This window comes from Schistocerca gregaria, chromosome 2 (assembly GCF_023897955.1).
Source record: "Schistocerca gregaria isolate iqSchGreg1 chromosome 2, iqSchGreg1.2, whole genome shotgun sequence".
Classification (NCBI taxonomy): Eukaryota; Metazoa; Arthropoda; class Insecta; order Orthoptera; family Acrididae; genus Schistocerca; species Schistocerca gregaria.
In genome coordinates, this window is record NC_064921.1 from 263723407 (window position 1) to 263746157 (window position 22751).

The 22751-nt window shown below is 38.5% G+C and overlaps 1 protein-coding gene across 1 annotated transcript in view; it reads right to left on the bottom strand.

Moving 5' to 3' along the window:
• Nucleotides 1-655: 655 nt before the first annotated feature.
• LOC126336838 (beta-galactoside alpha-2,6-sialyltransferase 2) overlaps nt 656-22751 on the bottom strand; it is an 82671-nt gene continuing 60575 nt past the window's right edge. Inside the window, exons 3-4 of the mRNA XM_050000918.1 lie at nt 18907-19081; nt 656-6729 (exon numbers count right to left, since the gene is read on the bottom strand). Of these exons, the coding sequence (XP_049856875.1) occupies nt 6488-6729; nt 18907-19081 (417 nt within the window). The 3' untranslated portion in view covers nt 656-6487. The remainder of the gene's footprint in view (nt 6730-18906; nt 19082-22751) is intronic.

The window sequence follows — 22751 nt, forward strand, 5'->3', positions numbered from 1 at the left end:
TCCGTACAGGTTCCAGAACTCTCAGAACTGAGGTGATGCAAAACTTTTTTGATGTGTGTACTTGGTAAGTGTTAATTTCCATTCACTTGACACAGTGTATTTACTATTTATTACTTGATGTCATCACTTGTTTCTCACCAACACACATTTTATTGCAGATCATTTGAAAATGGCATAACACCAAAACACACGAGGTGTAACAAAGCCAATATAAACAATGGTCAATAAAAATGAATCGTTATAGTATAGAGTTTCTAGTAATGATAGTGCCTGTCAGCCAGCTGATAATCTTGCCACAGATGATAATGATCTCCTTCATGTGTTATAGCTTTTGACAAGTTGCAGAACTTCAACCTTGTTTAACTTTGGTTAATAGAGAAAAGTATGAGAATCAATAGAAAACACAACAAATGAAAGCTGTTTAGGTGTATGTTAATAAAATCTTTGTCTCTAGTAATAGCACAATCCACTATGGAAAGGTAACTGTTACAAAAGCTCATGATTCACTCATGGGCGCACACTTTCACACTTACAAAAACTTTGACATTGTGAGGGACATGGATCATTCTAAACATGAGGAGGAAAAAGCACTTTTAAGGATAACAGATCACAGTAACAACAGGTGAAATGCAACAATAAAGAATTATAGGCAAAATGTAACAAACGTTAATGTATATTCTCTGAAATTAAATACATTACTCGAGAAAGTTGTAAATAAGAATTAAAAATTATCACTGAATTTATCTTGTAAATTTTCTCTCTCACAGTCAAAATTGTTTGAAAACAATGTTTCATAATATCAAAATCATATTTTCAAAAGAGCTAGTCATTAATTAATTACATAGTATCAGTCTGTATTTGAAGATCCCTTTTGTGTATGCCCTGATCTTATAAGTAAGCACATGTGCACAAGACATGTAGTTATCTAGAAAAACATACATATTTATTCAATACATTGTTGGTTAATAAACTTGATCTCAAAAACAAATTTAGCACTGCAGTTTTGCAAGCATCCTTTTCATAATCATTATTAAATAAATATTTATTCCATTGCAGCACATACTTTGTTGTTCAAAAATAAGCCAGATCATTAAGGACACATCCATCACTTCTAAGATTGTAAAAGTGATGATTATTCTAATCAAAAACATGAGTAATGTGAGGAACAATTACTGATATTATGTGCTTATAATGTATGCAGGTCACCAAAAAATAAAAAGAACATGAAAAAAATTGTTTACCAAAAGTTCCAACATTCATTTTAGAATACCTCTGAAGTGTATACCTGAACATGATGTTATACCATTTCAAGTACATCCAGGTAGACCCACAATGTGTAACTACATACATCATGTTACTGATCAGTTCACCATCCAAATTTACATTAGTATCACAAACCTCTATCCAACCAAGCACTTACAAAGAATTTTCATTGCATATCATCTGCCATGGTGACAAGGAAAGAATACCATCAAAATAGCCATAGCAATGTGTGATATCACTCCCAATACAACAACAATGAGCAGGTGCATTATCGTGTTGCGCTTACAAAAAACTGTATGTCGGTGAGGTAAATCTTCAAATTACTCAGACAGCTTTTGTTGAAAGTAACATAGATGTCTTTCTTGTATAAAACTTTCATTTCCAACAGCTGGCCAAGTGAACAACTTATTAATTGTGCCACAATATTCATTGTGAGGATATTAAAATCAGCCTTTATTTTCAGTGGCTTCTACAGCAATTTTTGTAAAGTGGAAATGGTGCAAACATAATACCTTGATAACTGTTAGTGACAAAACTCTTATTATAAACTATTTTTCTTGAAGTGATAACAATAATATTCCTAGTGTATGACAAAGGCTGTGTTCAGTTACAGTACTTCATTTTCAAAAAATAAAATAATATGGATAACTGCCAGTTTTGAAGCAATGAGAAAACACAGAGAGAGAGAGAGAGAGAGAGAGAGAGAGAGAGAGAGAGAGAGAGAGAGAGAGAGAGAGAGTGTGTGTGTGTGTGTGTGTGTGTTTGCCACATTTGAATAGTACAGTTAAAGACTATGAAGACCATGTTAACTAGCCAACTTTAATAACACATTGACAACCATAGAAAATAGTTACTAATCATTCAGAGAAAAACAGAACACAGAAGTCTTCAGGTATGAAATTATTTGTTTGTGAAGTCATGATAGTTACAGTTATAACACAGTATATTATAGAATCAGAGTGACAGAGTGTATACCAGTATGTAAATGAGCATATGTCAATTGCTTATGGACTTCCACTAAACAAAATTAGTATCTAAATTCTTTAATTCCAGGCAGCTGAATATATTTATTTAAATACAAAGAAAATGACACATCACCAAGAGACAATGCAGGATGCTGTTTCCTCAAATAAAATTAAATGGTTCCAGAAGCACTAAAACAATGTGTATGCGTAGGTGATCAAGAAATGACAATTAAAATTTTCCAGTTCCTATGTGTATTTATTATGAAGGTGAAAGTTTGTGCTATATGTATTCGGTATCAAACTGTTTCTGTATTGAATATTTTCCAATCTACAGAGCATAAATGATAACTGTTTACAATATACCATATTGGTGTAAAGAGAGAAGAGATGAATAATTTTAAAGCAGCAAACTTGTAGTCTATCAAGCCTGGAAACTGCCTCAAATTGGCCTGCAAAAACCACCTAAGCTACAATGCATGTACACCATGAGATTTTCAGTATTCTCTCATTCTCTTCATGCAATCTATTATTGCTAGAGAAAAAATGAATAGAAACTGTTTTGTATGAAATTTAATGTAGTTTAGTTTTGTGTTGGGATTGTTACAGATCATGATTTTAAAGTTATTCAAGAAAAGCATATGAAAGTGACCTTTAAAAGTGTCCCACCCTGCACCCACCTGACTCCAGTCAGGATTTTTCGTGTGTTGTCCTCCCTCCTGTCACTACAAAAATTTGAAGGTATGCAAATTATTTCCATTGACAACCTTTTTGGGGTTCCGTTCATAAATTAGTAAAAATGGAACCCTTTCTTGTCCATCTCCCTGCCTGTCTGTCCAGTTGTTAGAAACCCTTTCCTCAGGATTGGGTACATGTATTAAATTGAAATTTATGTCAAATATCGAAGTCTATGGTCCCATAGATGTGTAATGAAAGTAAGCTTCTAAATCAATGCAGACAGAAGATACAGTTATTTATGTCATATACTTTGATACTCACAAACTCATTCATCAAAACCTACAGGGTGATCCCCATTGGTCTAGAATCATGAAATTTGGCAAGAAGCAATGTTTCATATACAAGTAATGAAAAAAAAAAAAAAACAGAAAATTGTTTACTTGTAATTGTATTGCATGAAAAATGTATTTCTTTTGTCATTTGTTTTCTGACTTCAAATTGAAAATTAAAACATTCTCAAGAGCCTTGGAAATCACAGGACCAACATTTTGCAATTATCAATGTCGATAAAAGGCATAAATAATTTCTGTAATAAATGAACAATCTATACAAACTGTTAAGTCTGTGCAGAATCCTTAGAGCATGAGTCCTATTCTAATCTGACCAATTATTCTGGTCTTCACTGACTGGGCTACTATACCATTGGCTTAGTCGTGCACTCACAAATTGTATAATTTATGTTTGTGTATGTTTTACCTCACAATTACCTGATTTTAACAGGACAAAATTGACAGTTAAATTGTGTTGTTTGTGTGGTCTTCTTAGTATGTAGCTGCTACAGTTGTTTATATCAAATTTTAAATGTAATTAGTTTTTGCAAAATGTCTAAGTAACACTTTTTTCTTTCATTACCCTCAATAGAAAGTTTAAATTAATAATAGTCAACTAAGCCAGTGGCATAAGAGCCTATTTAAACAAGATCGAAAAAAAAAAATAGATGAATATGGGAAGTAACTTATGTAGTCACAAATTTTTGTACAATGTTAGGAGGAATGCCATGAACAACATACTAAAAATCCTGATTGGTGCGGGAGGGGGGAAAGGGGTGCACCTGAAAATCACTTTCGTATGTTTTTCTTGAATAACTCCAAAACTGTGTCCTATAGTGAAAACTTATCCCAATACAAAATTGAAGTACATTCAATTTCCTACAAAAAAGGACCCATGCATTTTTTCTCTAGGGCTAATAGTCTGCTCAAAGAGAGTGAGAGAATATTGAAAACCCCACATGATGCAGATGCACTGTAGACCAGGAGATTTTTGTAGTCCATTTTCATGTAATTTCCCAGCTTGATAGACCACAAATGTTGCAAATGCTATTAGGATTATGTGTGACTGAAGATGGCAGATTTAGTACTACTGATAGGCACATACAAAAATATATGCAACTATTTTAGTTTTGGGAATTATTACTTATTTCCTTAGAGAGGAGAGATGGATCGATTGGGCAATTGGGCCAGGTTAAAGATGAAGGGTAGGTCACTCAGACTTCAGGATGAGACAGTCCTATCAACAGCTGTGTTTGAGCAATTGAGTACTGTAACCAAGTAGTGAGCCAAGTGAGCAGCAGTTATTCCCCGTCAATAACTATCCATGCAGCTTCTGTTTTGCTTGCTTCCAAGTGGGCAAGCACTTGGTGAGTGTGACCCAATGGACATGTCAAATTTTCCAAATAGCTAAGGAAATGTGATGATTAGCTACGTTAAAATGCACTGCAAGGCCTATGGGAGAGCACTGAGCCTGTACACACTGGAACTTCACAGCCTTTGTGCATCATATGATTTGCGTTTGGCTATGCAAGCAGATGTGTCATTAGGCAAGTCAGTGAAATATCTTTGAAAACTTCCGCTAAGCTGTGCTAAATTTATTCGTCTTCTCTCACACTCAGCTGCCAAGAAAACAGCACACAGGTGGGCATATGCTTGCAATGCTCTACTGAGTGACCTCCCTTCCTTTTTAACCCTCCCTGGCATACCCCTCTCTTCTCCCCTCTCTTCTCCTTCAGGAAGGAACTAATTGTTCTGAAAGCTAGGACAGAGTTTACTGTTAAATGTATTTGTTGGTATTACTAAATATTTTGCTTCCTAAGGCCAGGTCTCATAATTTTATAGTTTTCTTGAGGAAATTTTACTTTTGATGCAATTAACTCTAGCAATAACAACACCCTTTTTTTTATAATGTATTCTACAAATAGGAGGAGGGTACTTTATGGCCACCACAAAAAAATGCAAATTTTGTTAATCGTTGTTGACTTTTATTAACAACATACTTTTTAAAGAGATTCTGATGTCTAAGTATGGTCCAGACCTGAAAATATTGAATATGGCATCCACTGTAAAATGTTGCATCAATTACACTTCAATTTTTGGATTAAGTTAACCTCAAAAAATTAATACAACTAAAGAATTTGGTAGAAGCATTCAGTGAAAATAATAAATATTTCCTCCAGAATTTTAAAATATAAAGTACATGCCTAGATTACAATATTTAAAAAAGGTGGGCATAAAGTAACCCCCGTTGGAATTTTTAAGAGTTGAACATAACATAGCATACTCAGTTACAATAATGATGAATAAACAACCATTCCATCGTTAAAATCCTGTACACATCTGTAACAAAATCCCTACTCCAAATAAAAAATAACAACTACTCCTGTAGATAATGAGACTTGATATTTACATTACATGAAATTGATAGAAACTATGGTGTCTGTTACTGTAAGTCAGGCTGAAAACTACTTCTGTCATAAGTTATGAAACATATTTCCCCTTCCTGCTATTGACCATAATTATGTGTTAACAAAGTACTGAACTACACAAATTTTGTTTGGTGCATCACAGAAAAGACAGTGACGGTTCATAACCACAAATGCTACTTACTATCAAATTGTAAGTTACCAACAAGACAATAGCTCATCTTTTGTAATAGCAATTCTGTAAATGTTCAAAAAATTTAAAAGAACACTCATACTCATATACACCATTTGGTAAACCTCACACCAGAGGTTACACAATGACTTTTTTTCTTATATTTAATTTGCAATGTTTTAGTTTTATCTAGATATAATTAATGATATCACCTGCACTAAAGATTTGTCTCTGATTTCATTTTGCATTTTCCCAAATCATTACTGAGAAAAGCTGTGCCACCTTGGAAATAGAGTAAATTCATTGAATAAAGTGACCTGACTGCAACACTACAGTGGTACTAAATTTGTATTTGTACACTTCACTTTAGTTTGATTTGTCCAAGATCACAAACTAGATGTTTCTGTTTTGAGGCATTTGCTTTAAAATGAGTGGGGCTGTGTGTTATCAAAACATGAATTTATTTTGAGGAGTCTGTTAGTGTCAATACAGTACATAAGACAAACTAGATATCATTATAAAACTATTTCATGAAAATAAAATTTGAAAATTATCAAATATTGTAATATATATAAATATTTCTTTCTTGTGAATAACAATAGTTGTTAGAAGAAGAAGAAGAAGAAGAAGTTATTAAGAAAACATAAATAAACAAGATCAACATCCCAATGTTTTGTATCCAGGGACTCTTACATAACCACCATAGAAAACAGCCACGTCATTTGCTGTGTTGAGAGCCAATGCTAAAAGCTTCTCTGCTGCCAGAGGATGCCAAACACCAAATGTACATGAAAGGTCTTCAGCTACATCCCAGTAATGACATCGTTTTGTCAGTCGGACAGAGGGCACATATTCAAACAGATCAACATATGCACAATGTGGAAGCAATAGTGCAAGTCCTGCAAAGCAAATATATAAGACAGAAAGCTACTTTCATAAAAGACAAGAAATTCAAGTATTTAAGTATAACAGATGGACTGGAAATGAATTACAGAGCATTTAACTATGATGTACTACCTTTGGCATGACAAACAAAAAGAATATCACTGCAAAAGTCTTGAATTTTGAGTTTTCTTGAAATCATTTAACATTATGTTCTCATTTTTTTCCACACATTTAGGGCAAAAATATATATATTGATTGTACTCTGCTTACAGTATAATCATTTCAGCATGACCATTTTCATAGTTAGAAGTTATAGCTCAAGAAGTTTCCTTTGGTGCCAACAAAGGACTTAAAGGCTATGAGAACACAGAAATGGAAGTTTTTATTACATATAATTTTTTCTTTTGATGCCACTTGATCAAGACTAGATAAAGAGATAGATCAGTTTTATAAAATGAAAGTGATAACAAGTGAATATGTGCGCAACACTTATGGAACCAGGAAACAAGAAGAACCAGAAACAAATGGAGAAAATGTCCCAGCATGAAATGCACGATGTAAGAATAAATAAACTAATATTGTAATGTAACATACTATGTGTAATGTAAAATATTATGTAAGAAAATCCAGACACTCACAATATAGAGAAAGCACTGAGCACTGATTAGTGTCAGGAGAATGTAGCTTTGTTAATCCATATGACAAAACATTAATCATCCCATTCAAAGGGCACAATGGTCAATTTAGAGCACTGTAGACGATGCAAAACTGCTAGCAGGTTGTGAGACCCTCAACAGCTGACATAGGTCATGGCAGTGAAGTAGTGTGTATGTGGCAGTCAATTGTATGGAGTCAGTGCAGTAAGGTGGGTCAGCATGGCGATGGGACGGAGTCACAGGAAGGAGCTATCATGTTTGGACATGCCCATTACCACATCATGAATGAAGTTGCCTGGTATATTGCTGTATCAACTGCGTGAAATGTCTACAAGAAGCAGTGTAACATTCACAGACATGTATCACAGCATGAGGAGTGTGCTTGTAAAAAGATACTAACTGTATTGGTGCCACCTGACACTACCATGAATGCCAAGTAGTTGGCACAACTTTAGTGTCAGCTGCTATGGCACTGTTTCTCACACATGCTCGCTGATGGGACCATGCCAGACTCCAGCATATAAGTCAGTGGCAGACTGGCCTGATTCTTACCTATGTGTGTCATGATGCCAGCAATGGAGTGCATGTCGAGTATTATCTTTTTGGCTTGAGCATTATTTTGTGTACTCTATCCTTAATGTGCAGAATTCTAATACATCACCTTTTTTTACAAAGGTGGCAACAAGGATGAGATTTTGATGCTTGTAAAATGGATTCTGAAAATTTTTGTAATTAGGCGACAGTGTGAGTTACTCAACAATGGAAGAATTCCAAAAGCCCCTAACGCAAACTGTGCTGACTTATCAGGACTTAGTGACATTTATATAATAGGCAATTCGTGTGTTAATGACTGTAACAGGAATGCCTCCCATGCCGCTCTCACTTACAACCTTTCCACCATTTAATGAACAACAGTACCAGTTATATATTTTGGCTTGACAAGTTTCTGATACAGAAAGACAAAAGTCTATGTTCTTGTCAGGAAATCATGAACTATATCAGCTTATACAAAAGCTACAGCCATTAATAAATCTGTCAGAACTTGAGTTCCCTAGATGGTTTCCTCTATTGCAAGAACATTTTTCAATGAAGAAACATATTATTGCAACCAGGTTAAAATTTGGCAGTGAAAAAAGTGCCCCAATCACTTTTATGCAGACTTGGCCACTGACCTACAGAGGTAAAGGAGGGATGGCAATTCAAATGTTTGTGCACATAGAATTATTCAGACACTCTAATTAGGGGCATTATAGTGTATCTTATTTCCAATGCAGACGTGAAGGATCACATACTGCAGGAATGAGATCCATCTTAGATGGAAGTTTTGTGGGTAGCTCAAGCCTATGAAACTGCCCACACAGCCCACAATTTGTTTATGGAGGAAGGAGACATCACAGCGATGAGCTCCCTGGCACTGGGTATGTGGGACTACAAGCCACCTCAGATGAGGTCCCAACCTGCTCCACAGTCCAGGTAGCATCAGCAGCTGCGCTGTTACCCAGCTGTAAACATTGTTCCTTCACCTTGCACACAATATGTGCACATATCGACATGGGACATGCCACAGGTGTAAAGGAAAAGGATACTTGCAAGACATATGTCAAAGCATGTTCAAAGTGTATATGTCCCAATCAACGGAAGTGTACCAAGTGAGTGATGACTCTGCAGAAGTGCAGATGTCTCACGATCAAAGCTAGCAAGTGTACTTAGATGTGTTCGTAGGTAAACACCCTGTGCAGTTACTTCTCAGCACCAGTGCTCTGTGACCTTGCTAGACCAGTCAACTTACTTAAGTTTCAGATTGCTGCCCTTGAAGGCAGCTGAAACAGACCTACAGATGGACCTATGGTTACTATCATATGCCCTTGCTAGGAAAATTTAGTTACAACAAACAAAATTTCCTTCTGGCAGATGATCCTATTTAAGGGACAGACACTTCCCATGTTCTTGGATTTACAATTCGTGAAGAACCAAAAGGACTAAAATGCAACCTGCTCATTGTTTCAGGCAACCCCTCCTGACAGATTTTTGTTTCAACTTCTCGGGCAGGACTCAGACTAAATGAAGATTTTATCACAGTCACCATTCATGTGGATATGATGCCTTACACTGCATCTGACATGCACTCTGGTATTCTGGTAACTTATAGGGCCAACCTGACTGAAGGTCACAGCCCTGCACTGCCAGTACTTCATGGCTGCCCATCACTGCACCCTCATGGACATTTTGCATCTGCTACTGGAGCATGTCTTTGCCAAGTGACCTCCCTTGTAGGTGGGCTCTTTGGTAGGGGCTCCTTAGCTAGGACACAACCCAATGTGGATTAGTGGCACAAACTCTGCCCACTGTAGGCCAGTGTCGAATGCCATGGGCTCTGTCCATGGACTTCTTTAGCAATCATTAACACAAAGGCAGTTTTTGTTACAATAAGATTCTTTCAAAACTTGTTGGAGTGAACAACCAGTCACATTACTTCTATGAATCATTAAGTCATGACAGGAAGTATACCAAATATGAGCTTTGGTCCATGAATGGCTCAACACCCTCAGACTTGATATGACTGTGAAGGTCAATAGATATCCTCAATGGTCAAAACTGGGTATGTATATGTCAAAGTGATATAATGAAGAGGTTTCGCCATAGTGAACCTAACATCATCTTTACTGTGAGTCATGCAATAGAAAGAGTTATGCATCTTGCTTAGTGTAACTGATGTAAGATTGTGCCTATATTGAAGTCTTATACATCTAAACTAATGTTTCTGGTTGCAGCAACTGACATGTCAATTTGGTTACTTAAGAAAACATAGTAATAACTCAACAAGAGTAAATAATTAGTTCTCAGTCTTCTCAAGAAACCAACTTGGACCTATATAATGAAAAGTTTGGATAAATTATTACAGGAGTCATTCCAATCCCGGGAGTGGAAAGACTTCCCTTAGGGGGAAAAAAAGGACAGGTGTACACTCGCGCGCACACACACACACGCACACCCTCTCCCTTAAAACCCACATCCTTTCGTCTTTCCCTCTCCTTCCTGAAGAAGCAACCATCGGTTGCAAAAGCTAGTAATTCTGTGTGTGTGTTTGTGTGTTTTGTTCTTGTGCCTGTCTGCCGACGTTTTCCCGCTTGGTAAGTCTTGGAATCTTTGTTTTTAATATATTTTTCCCATGTGGAAGTTTCTTTCTGTTTTATTTACATAAGTATAGTATCATGTTTATAGAACAGTGTGATGTCTTTCAAGCACTTTATTTTTCATTATTTTGTGTGTGTAAAACAAAAGGAGCACAAACATGGCAAAAATAGAAGATGAAATAAATCAGGATGTAGATGTTGTCTGAAATCAGTCCATGGCAGGTTAGAAAGGGTAAGGGCCTTAACTTTGCAGGACTGATTGAAATACTTTCCACAGATGTGAAAGAAATTAATGAGAGTTGGAATCAGAAATGAAACTTAACAATGATGAAACTAGTAAACAATTACAAAACAATAAGAAACAGCTTGACGCTTTCAAACTAGAAAACAACAAAAAGTTTCCAATTAAAAGATGGAAATAAGTGATCAATTACAGGTGAAGCCAATTGACAGTTTATGGTGTTCAGGGAGGAAAGTAGCAAAATCTTTGGTGAAACTGAAGGTAAAATTGCAGAAAATACTACTCAAATTGAACAGCTAAAAGCCTTTGTTGAGACTGATCTATAGGGAGTGGATGATTTTGAAAACAGGATTCTTAACTTAGAAACTGAGTTTATACAAGAAAGTAGTAAATGTGAACAGAAGTTTGAGGAGACTGGATCTGTTATTAAAAAGGAAGATAATAAAATAAAAACAGCCTTGTACAAAATATATTAGCAAATGAAATGAACCATGGTGGTATTGTAGATCATGCAGATTTTCTCCAACACTCTAAAGATAACTTATGAGTGGTATGACAGACAATTTAAAAATTAAATTCATCAAAATATTTCTTGAAGGAGAAGCTTTATATTGGGCAATCCAAACTTTTAATCAGTGGGTAACACTTGCTGAGTTTCAAAATGTCATTTTAAATAAGTTTTTATCATATTCTGAACAAGGCAGAATTAAAAGCAAGTTTTTAAATGGAACAAACTACAGGGGAGGAAATGGGGATATGAAAAACTTTTTCTAAATCTAATTGGAGAGATTAGTACATTTAGACAGCCTTTTAATGAAATGACACACATTGAGCCACTCAAGAGGAGATTGCTTGAGAACTTACAATGGAATTTAATTGATGAACTGGATGATTCAATGGATCAATTTTTAAAAATGTGCTGACAAGTTAGGTAGGATTTTGGAGAGCATTAATAGACAAAACTTCAGTCAGAGACATCATCAATATGGGGGATGAAATCAAAACTCAACATGGAAATTTTAGAAATGAACATCACAACAGTAGAATGAGAAGTGATTGTACTGGAAATGGTAGAGACAGAAATTGAAGAGGCAATTCTGACAATAGGAACAGTGGATGAAAAAGGACAACTAAAGTGCAAACACAAAAAATACCTGTTAACAGGGGAAAACAAGCAAGAAACTGAGGATTGTTCCAATGAGTCCCTTAATTTTTGGGTACAGGGATCAAATATTAATCAGACCAGTGAATTTTGTTGGATTGTTAAAAGTAATTGCAGTCAGATGACACAAAAACATATCGACAATACTTTACACCAAGTGAATAGATTTGAGTTTAGCAGTGAATTTTGCTATACCATGAGAAAGAATGATCTGTTACAAAATGACAATAGGCAAAAGGATGTTCAAAACTTAGGTCTGGATACAGAAGTAGTTGCAGACAGTTACAGTTTGGTTGAAAGTGACTTCAAAGTAATGAAGTGGGAAGTAGTGGAAATTAGAAAAATGTTGATCCTGAATTTGGGGGGAGGGGGGTAAGGTTGTTTAATGAAGAAGGATGTGATGTAGTGATTACTAATGCTGTTATGCATAATGCTGATGATTAGACACTGGGAGCTGAGCAGGCTGAAAACAACATTATTGATTATAATGCAAATAAGGTAACTAATATAAATAGTGGTGATAAAGGTTCTGAAGCTGCTAGTGAAGTTTATATTGAAATAAATGAGGAATAAGCAGTCACCAACAATCATTCTTTCCCTCTCATCCCGTATGGTAAGTCTACCTCATCCAGGACTCCAGACGGGTTTTCCAAACTCTACCCCTTTTCTTAAACATCACCAGTCCTTTTCCTTCACCCCTCTTCCTTCCCCTTCAACCCTTCTGCCAGAAGAAGGAGCCACTAGCTCTGAAAACTACCAAGCTGTCATATCTTTTTATATGTGTGCTCTCCTGCTGCCACTTGGCAAGTAGATTTGTTATCTATCCAATTACTTACATGAAGAAATAGTAAAGTTAGATGGTGAAGATGAAGTTTCAAATGAGGATAGGGTTAGTAATCCATTTGCATCTCATAGACCATTGTTGCCTATTGGAGTAAGCAAATCACTGAACATTACAAATGGTCATGATGATTTGGGCAATTAAGTTTTTATGAGTGTGGAAAGGAAGGGAGAGACATTTTTAAGATTATTCTGAAATTACTGTGGGAAAACAAATTGGAAAGATTGTGGGACAAACTTGGGGAAATTTGTGAATCTTTTAAAGGAAAGGGGTGTAACAACAGATATATTGTTTTGTAACTAACTTATGTCAGAGGAGAATGCATGCATCAGAAACTCTGGTGTATCTATCAATCTGTTAAAAACTGAGATGGAAACCCTAAGGGGAAAAGAGATAATAAAAGAAATGAGATTTAAAGGAATTGAAAATGATTTGTTGTATGAAGATTCTGAAAGAATTGCTTCCCAGATAGAAATTACTCCAAACGTTGTATATGGATTAATTATCATATTTTTTGTCTCTTCCACATTCCCAGCAGAGTGATATGTCTCTGCTAATTTCAACATGTCATTAACAGCTAAAATGATCCAGAGTGGTAGAATTTGAATGATTGCTTTATTGTTTGTAAGTGTTTGTAGATGTTCACCTTTATATACACTCCTGGAAATGGAAAAAAGAACACATTGACACCAGTGTGTCAGACCCACCATACTTGCTCCAGACACTGAGAGAGGGCTGTACAAGCAATGATCACACGCACGGCACAGCGGACACACCAGGAACCGTGGTGTTGGCCATCGAATGGCGCTAGCTGCGCAGCATTTGTGCACCGCCGCCGTCCGTGTCAGCCAGTTTGCCGTGGCATACGGAGCTCCATCGCAGTCTTTAACACTGGTAGCATGCCGCGACAGGGTGGACGTGAACCGTATGTGCAGTTGATGGACTTTGAGCGAGGGCGTATAGTGGGCATGCGGGAGGCCGGGTGGACGTACCGCCGAATTGCTCAACACGTGGGGCGTGAGGTCTCCACAGTACATCGATGTTGTCAGCAGTGGTCGGCGGAAGGTGCACGTGCCCGTCGACCTGGGACCGGACCGCAGCGACGCACGGATGCACGCCAAGACCATAGGATCCTACACAGTGCTGTAGGGGACCACACCGCCACATACCAGCAAATTAGGGACACTGTTGCTCCTGGGGTATCGGCGAGGACCATTCGCAACCGTCTCCATGAAGCTGGGCTACGGTTCCGCACACCGTTAGGCCGTCTTCCACTCACCCCCCAACATCGTGCAGCCCGCCTCCAGTGGTGTCACGACAGGCGTGAATGGAGGGACGAATGGAGACGTGTCGTCTTCAGCGATGAGAGTCGCTTCTGCCTTGGTGCCAATGATGGTCGTATGCGTGTTTGGCGCCGTGCAGGTGAGCGCCACAACCAGGACTGCATACGACCGAGGCACACAGGGCCAACACCCGGCATCATGGTGTGGGGAGCGATCTCCTACACTGGCCGTACACCTCTGGTGATCGTCGAGGGGACGCTGAATAGTGCACGGTGCATCCAAACCATCATCGAACCCATCGTTCTACCATTCCTAGACCGGCAAGGGAACTTGCTGTTCCAACAGGACAATGCACGTCCGCATGTATCCCGTGCCACCCAACGTGCTCTAGAAGGTGTAAGTCAACTACTCTGGCCAGCAAGATCTCCGGATCTGTCCCCCATTGAGCATGTTTGGGACTGGATGAAGCGTCGTCTCTCGCGGTCTGCATGTCCAGCACTAACGCTGGTCCAACTGAGGCGCCAGGTGGAAATGGCATGGCAAGCCGTTCCACAGGACTACATCCAGCATCTCTACGATCGTCTCCATGGGAGAATAGCAGCCTGCATTGCTGCGAAAGGTGGATATACACTGTACTAGTGCCGACGTTGTGCATGCTCTGTTGCCTGTGTCTATGTGCCTGTGGTTCTGTCAGTGTGATCATGTGATGTATCTGACCCCAGGAATGTGTCAATAAAGTTTCCCCTTTCTGGGACAATGAATTCACGGTGTTCTTATTTCAATTTCCAGGAGTGTATTTTATTGAACTGCTCAAGTGTAACATAATTTTGTCAATACTTACACTATGAATTCAGATCAAAATTTTTGTGTAATGATTATTTAGATTACTTGTAATGAATTATGTTGAAATGGTTTATTAGAAAGTAGGAAGGAAGAAGGCTGTTGAAAAGTCGAGATTGAGAGCAATGGTCATAGGTTTTGCTGATTTTCAATATGGGTTTACCTTTTCAATTTACTAAGCAATAACCTATGATAGGAGGAAACCCTTATGTAAAAATTTTATTACTGTTTCTGAAATCCATAGAAGTGTCAGGCCTGATTGTTACCTAGCCCTCTCTTTAAATGAGACAAAGGCTAATTTTGTGATAGCAGAACACCACTGTTGGGTTATAATAGCTGGGTAAAAATTGATTGTGGCAAGTTGGATAAGCTATCATTTTATCCTTCAATGTGAAACATTACTGAAGGTTGTATATAGTATATATCCTGGGCAAATTCTCTTTTCTTCCCAGAATGAAACTTCTGTGGTAGTTGCACATAGTAATTTTCTTTAAAACTTAGTCTTACTTAACATATATTAAAAACAAAGATTCCAAGACTTACCAAGTGGGAAAGTGCCGGCAGATAGGCACAATGAATAAAACACACAAACACACACACAGAATTTCGAGCTTTCGCAACCGACGGTTGCTTCATCAGGAAAGAGGGAAGGAAAGATGAAAGGATGTGGGTTTTAAGGGAGAGGGTAAGGAGTCATTCCAATCCCGGGAGCGGAAAGACTTACCTTAGGGGGAAAAAAGGATAGGTATATACTCGCGCCCACACACACACACACACACACACACACACACACACACACACACACACACAGACACAGACACAAGCAAACATATTTCAATTCTCTGTTTGTGTTTGTGTGTTTTATTCATTGTGCCTATCTATTGGTAATTGGAATCTTTGTTTTTAATATATTTTTCCCATGTGGAAGTTTCTTTCTATTTTATTTACATCATCATTTATTTGAACCCAACTCTTACTTACATAGTATGACACTGTAGTTGGTGGACAGCAGGTGTTGTAATTACAACAATAACTAATCACTCGCACTCCTGTTGCTTACTATGAATACTTTCTTTCTTGCACGTACATACAATGTGTGAAGCACAGTGTACAAAGTATATTATCTAGGGTTTTATAAAATGTCAATTCTGTATTTGTTGGACTCTTTTGAGTAGTTTGGTTTTATTATACTATGCTTAAATACTTTTTTTTATTAAAAGTTATATTCATTTTTCTATGTATAGAGACAGTTACTCTAGAATTCAGAAGTGCTCCTTAACCTAAAAAAAAAAAAACAGTGCTCAAATTTTGTCACACAAAATAATGATGTATAAGATTATTGTGGGCACAAACTTAAGAAAATTGACTGTATTGCAAACTGAAATGTGGCACAAGAGAAACAAGGGCTGCATTGCACCAGAAGTATGATTAAAGAAACAAAAGGACTAATATGTCAATGAGGGGAACACATGAAGTGAAATGTAAGAAGTAACTTATTGAAAACAACTTATGTAAAAATAACCTGTAGAACAGTGATAATTTGCTTTTGATAATATTATGAAAAGTATAGTTGCTACTGACCATATAGCAGGGATGCCAAGTCGCAGGCAGACTCAACAAAAAAAGCTGTGAAACAAAGCTTTCAGCCAAACAGGCTTTCATTAGAATTTGACAATGTACACACACATTCACTGGCCACAGTCTGTGGCCACCAAGGCCAGCTTTGTTTGACAGTCTTTTTGTTATGGCTATCTGCAACTCAGCAACTCTGCTATACGGTAGGAGCAACTACCCTTTTCATAATATTGTCATTCCATTCTGGATTTTCCACTATTTGACAATTTGCTTATTTACTATGTTATGAAATTAAGTAATAGACATTATAGGTGATCTAAATAATTAATGGAAAATCTCATATAAAGATGTGAAACAAATACTAACAAAGAGATAGAGGAGCTGGCCAGTACTTACCTCAGCTCAGTACAGCCAATAGATACACAAAAATCAACTGAAAATTTACGTTCCTAGCTTTCGGAATAAATGTTCCTTCATCAGGGAGGAGAGAGGGGAAAGAAAGGGAAGAAGGGAAAGTGGATTTAGTTACTCACAACCCAGCTTATGAAGTAACAGGGAAAGGAAAAGGAAAACAAGGAGGGTAGCAAGGATGGATGCATGGTTGCCAGAGGGAAGCCAAAGATATTCTACTGTAAGTACTGTGCCAGCTTCAAACCAAAGAGGAAGCATACAGAAGTAAAGAGGTATATAGTATAAAGATGTAGGATGGAAAGATGCACGAATGGCTAAAGAGGAAAGGGAAAGAGGAGAATACTGAAGAGTAAATGGGAATGAGGTTGATTAACGTAGGTTCAGTCCAGGGGGATGGCGGGTTGAAAGGAAGTGTTGGAGTGCAAGTTCCCATCTCTGCAGTTCAGAGGGACTGGTGTTGGGTGGGAGAAGCCAAATGGCACATATGGAGTAGCAGGTTCCTAGATCCCTAGAATTATGCTGGAGGGCATGCAGGATAGTTGCGGGAGAGGAAAGCACTGGTCAGGTTATTTGTGTAATTGTTGAGGGATTCGTCACTGGAGCAGACGTGTCTGCTCCAGTCACGAATCCCTCAACAATTACACCAATTACCTGACCGCAACTATCCTGCAGACTTTGTCCACAAACAGATCTCCCGAGCAATACATTCCTCCCCGTCCAACAACAATGTTCCTACCCTCAGACCACACAGAAGCATCCCCCTGGTCACCCAATATTATCCTCGCCTCGAATACATCAATAAATTACTCCACCAGGGATATGACTTTCTCAAGTCAACCCCTGAAATGAGATCATCCCTTGACAAAATTCTCCCCACACCACCCAGAGTTGCCTTTCGTCAGCCCCCTAACCTCCGTAACATCCTTGTTAAACCCTACAATATTCCCAGACTACCTTCTCTACCCAGAGGTTCCTACCCCTGTAACCGACCCTGCTGCAAAACCTGCCCCATGCATCCCCCCACAACCACCTACTCCAGCTCCGCTACTGGTAAAACATACACAATTCAAGGCAGGGCCACATGTGAAACTACACATGTCATTTATCAGCTGACATGCCTGCACTGCACAGCCTTTTACATTGGTATGACAACAACTAAACTGGCTGAGCACATGAACGGACACAATCGAACTGTCCGCCTAGGAGATGCCCAATACCCAGTAGCGGAGCATGCCCTCCAGCATAATTCTAGGTACCTAGGAATGTGCTACACCGTATGTGCCAATTAGCTTCTCCCATCCAACACCAGTCCCTCTGAACTGCAGAGATGGGAACTTGCATTCCAACACATCCTTTCATCCCACCATCCCCCTGGACTGAACCTACGTTAAACAACCTCACTCCCATTTACTCTCCAGTCTTCTTCTCTTTCCCTTTCCTCTTTAGCCATTCGTGCATCTTTTCATCCTACATCTTTATACTATATACCTCTTTACTTCTGTATGCATCCTCTTTGGTTTGAAGCTGGCACAGTACTGACAGTAGAATATCTTTGGCTTCCGTCTGACAACCATGCCTCCATCCTTGCTACCCACCGTTTTCCTTTTCCTTTCCCTGTCGCTTCATAACCTAGGTTGTGAGTAACTAAATCCAGTTTCCCTTCTTCCCTTTCTTTCCCCTCTCTCCTCCCTGATGAAGGAACATTTATTCCAAAAGCCAGGAACGTAAATTTTCGGTTGTTTTTTGTGTATCTATCGGCTGTACTGAGCTGAGGTAAGTACTGGCCAGCCCCTCTATCTCTTTGTTAGTATTAATAGACATCATATCATTTTCCGTAACATTTTCTTGAAGTCACTAGACAAGTCACTTAATTCACAAAAAGATGTTTCTGACAACATCAAAAATAAAATAAAAGGTAATATATGACATAACTAAGAACTAATTACTGCTTTACTAAACACTATGACATATGAAAAGATAAGAGTAATTTAATTTTGCAAAATATTATATCCTTGTTACTTTAAATTTGTGAAGAAGGGAGACATTACCTAAGAATCCTGAAGATGGCGGATTTTTTCTTATACGTACAGGAATGTGGCTCTGTATGTATTCCCATAGAAGCCACTGCGAGCGTGGATCCAGCAAGTGAAACACTGCATCTGGAAACTTTTCTCGATGTTTGAAGTATGGGGTGAAAACATCAAAATCAGGATTTTCATACCACTGTAATTCAGAAATAATCAACTATGAACAACTTTCTAGAAGCTGAAATGATTAACGAATAAATTTACAGCTTGCACGACATAAAATTTTGTGACATAAGGGAAAAAATTAAAAAAAGGTAAATGTCCAAAATTAAAAATGTTAAAAGGAGAACACCATAAAGCAGGGCAACTTTGTGACTTAAGTACTTCATTTTGACAATAGCTATTTGTTCTTAAATACTGTAAGTTGGATCAATGTTCAACACTTAGCTATGCTGCAGTGTGTTCTTGCATAGTGCTGCATATAGTGATGGAAGCAACAAGTATGTACACTACACTTGAGATTGTCACAAAGCCTTTTGTCTGCAAGTGGAAAAAGTCTCTGAAAATTTCTTTGGATCTTTTTTCCACTGTTAATAATTATGAACAGCTGGCTAACTGAAGGTAAGTTGTCATAAATAAGTTTCATCCACAGACCATTCTGCATAAGAGTTAAATTTCCTTCAGTCATTGGAGAGTGAAATAAGTTAGTTCCATAGATTATAAGGTTAGGTTTGTGACTACACACATACCTGCAGAAACAAGTGTGACAATTTAAAATATAGATAACAAGTATCATTAATAGAATTAGTGATATTTGTGAATGGTTTAGTAAAAAAAGACAGCCGGCCAGTGTGGCCGAGCGTTTCTAGGCACTTCAGTATGGAACCGCACAACTGCTATGGTCGCAGGTTCAAATCCTGCCTCGGACATGGATGTGTGTGATGTCCTTAAGTTAGTTAGGTTTAATTAGTTCTAAGTTCTAGGGGACTGATGACCTCAGATGTTAAGTCCCATAGTGCTCAGAGCCATTTTTAAAAAAAAGACAAAATATTTTTCACATTTTAACTTCGTTTCTAAAAATAATACACAGTTGCTCATAATATAGTATTAAATACGCCCTGACATTTTTTTGTTTCTCATACCACTTTAACATGTCTAATAGTTTGTACTACCTACCTTGCTTAAAATATATAGTGTTAAATGCAAGTGTTGTGACCTCCCCCTTTTTTCCCTCCCTCTCACAGTTCCACTGAACAGATGGGTAAATAAGTGTGTAGAAGTTTTATTTAATTACTTTTCTTAATGCAGTTTACCATTGTTCTTCATTTTTATTTTGTTTCAATCAGGATAGGTGTACAATCTTTTGTATTTTAAGAAAGTTAGAGAAATAAGTCTCACCAATTTGGCAGACTTTGTGACTAATGTTTTTCTGTGTATTGATGAAACAAAAATCATAAAACTGAGCAAATCTGTAACAAAGTTATAACTGTGTGCCATAAAGAAACACAAAGTCAGCCCATCTTATGTTATGGATAAATTTAACCCTATTCTGCATGTCTCAGACTTCATGTCACAATTTTGTCCTGAGTTAGGTGGTAACTTTGTGACAATTAATATTCTATATTGTAAATACCCCATCATCATAATCATTTATTGCACATAAACAGGCCATTTAGGCCCAAGCAGAAGACAAAAATATACAAATACTTAAACACAAAATATAGCAAAATAATCATCCAGTCCATCAATCATAATTAAATAGAATTGTAACATCATAAAAATTGATTACATATGTTTGCCCATTTACTTCTGTCTCAGGCATCTTCAATGCTGGCTGTTGGATCTGTTTCTCTCAGGTTCACTAAAGTTCTGTCTTTCCACCTTGTCCACAGATGATCCGTTGGGCATCTACCAGTTGGCTGATGTACTTATTCTTTGTTAGGGAGAGTATCAACTTCTGCTCAGAGGAAATGTCTTCTCAAATGTCCTCTCAAAAGCATGGATCCACTCTTCTGTTGCCTGTGTACTTGCACATCTCGCAACCATACATTATAACCAGTTGCACTAGTTACATGTACAACTGTTTCTTGCTTTTCTGGGATACAATGCATGACATATGTAGGTGGTTTGAACTCATGTATTGTCCTTTGTTGAATTTCTTTCTCTGTTCCATTTATATAAAAGAAAATCAAAGGAATTTTAGCATAAGACAAGAAATATACAATGATGACACTCGCTGTAAGAGGAACATTGAAGTGCCAAGGTGTCACCTATCAAGCACAGAAGACAGCTTTCCAACAGTCGCCCTAAAAATCTTTCCAACAGTCGCCCTAAAAATGTACAATCAACTGCCTCCAGAAGTGAAATCCCTGCCACGTCAATTATTTTGGAAAAAAATTGCTCAGGACTTGAAACAACATCCACTATATTCCTTGGAAGAGTTTTTCAACAGTGGTTCTAGTGAATGGACAAAATAATAAATATTGTTATGTTTTATATATAATTTTGCCTAAATTTAATCTTCTTTTTATGTTCTCAGTTAACTGCACATTTAGTTTTGTGTTTTACTTAAATTACATATTTTGCCCAAATGAAACTTCATGTGTGTGATCTACATGGTTTTGTAAACATTTTGCTTTATGATATAATCATTTGCTGCTATTCAGTTTTACTTTCCTGTTTAGTTACATTTCATTTTCTCTTTGTTCTATGTGTTTTTGTGCACTGCATAAATACATTCCTGGAAATGGAAAAAAGAACACATTGACACCAGTGTGACAGACCCACCATACTTGCTCCGGACACTGCGAGAGGGCTGTACAAGCAATGATCACACGCACGGCACAGCGGACACACCAGGAACCGCGGTGTTGGCCGTCGAATGGCGCTAGCTGCGCAGCATTTGTGCACCGCCACCGTCAGTGTCAGCCAGTTTGCCGTGGCATACGGAGCTGCATCGCAGTCTTTAACACTGGTAGCATGCCGCGACAGCGTGGACGTGAACCGTATGTGCAGTTGACGGACTTTGAGCGAGGGCGTATAGTGGGCATGCGGGAGGCCGGGTGGACGTACCGCCGAATTGCTCAACACATGGGGCGTGAGGTCTCCACAGTACATCGATGTTGTCGCCAGTGGTCGGCGGAAGGTGCACGTGCCCGTCGACCTGGGACCGGACCGCAGGGACGCACGGATGCACGCCAAGACCATAGGATCCTACACAGTGCCGTAGGGGACTGCCGCCACTTCCCAGCAAATTAGGGACACTGTTGCTCCTAGGGTATTGGCGAGGACCATTCGCAACCGTCTCCATGAAGCTGGGCTACGGTCCAACACAACGTTAGGCCGTCTTCCGCTCACCCCCCAACATCGTGCAGCCCGCCTCCAGTGGTGTCACGACAGGCGTGAATGGAGGGACGAATGGAGACGTGTCGTCTTCAGCGATGAGAGTCGCTTCTGCCTTGGTGCCAATGATGGTCGTATGCGTGTTTGGCGCCGTGCAGGTGAGCGCCACAATCAGGACTGCATACGACCAAGGCACACAGGGCCAACACCTGGCATCATGGTGTGGGGAGCGATCTCCTACACTGGCCGTACACCTCTGGTGATCGTCGAGGGGACACTGAATAGTGCACGGTACATCCAAACCGTCATCGAACCCATCGTTCTACCATTCCTAGACCGGCAAGGGAACTAGCTGTTCCAACAGGACAATGCACGTCCGCATGTATCCGGTGCCACCCAACGTGCTCTAGAAGGTGTAAGTCAACTACCCTGGCCAGCAAGATCTCCGGATCTGTACCCCATTGAGCATGTTTGGGACTGGATGAAGCGTCGTCTCACGCGGTCTGCACGTCCAGCACGAACGC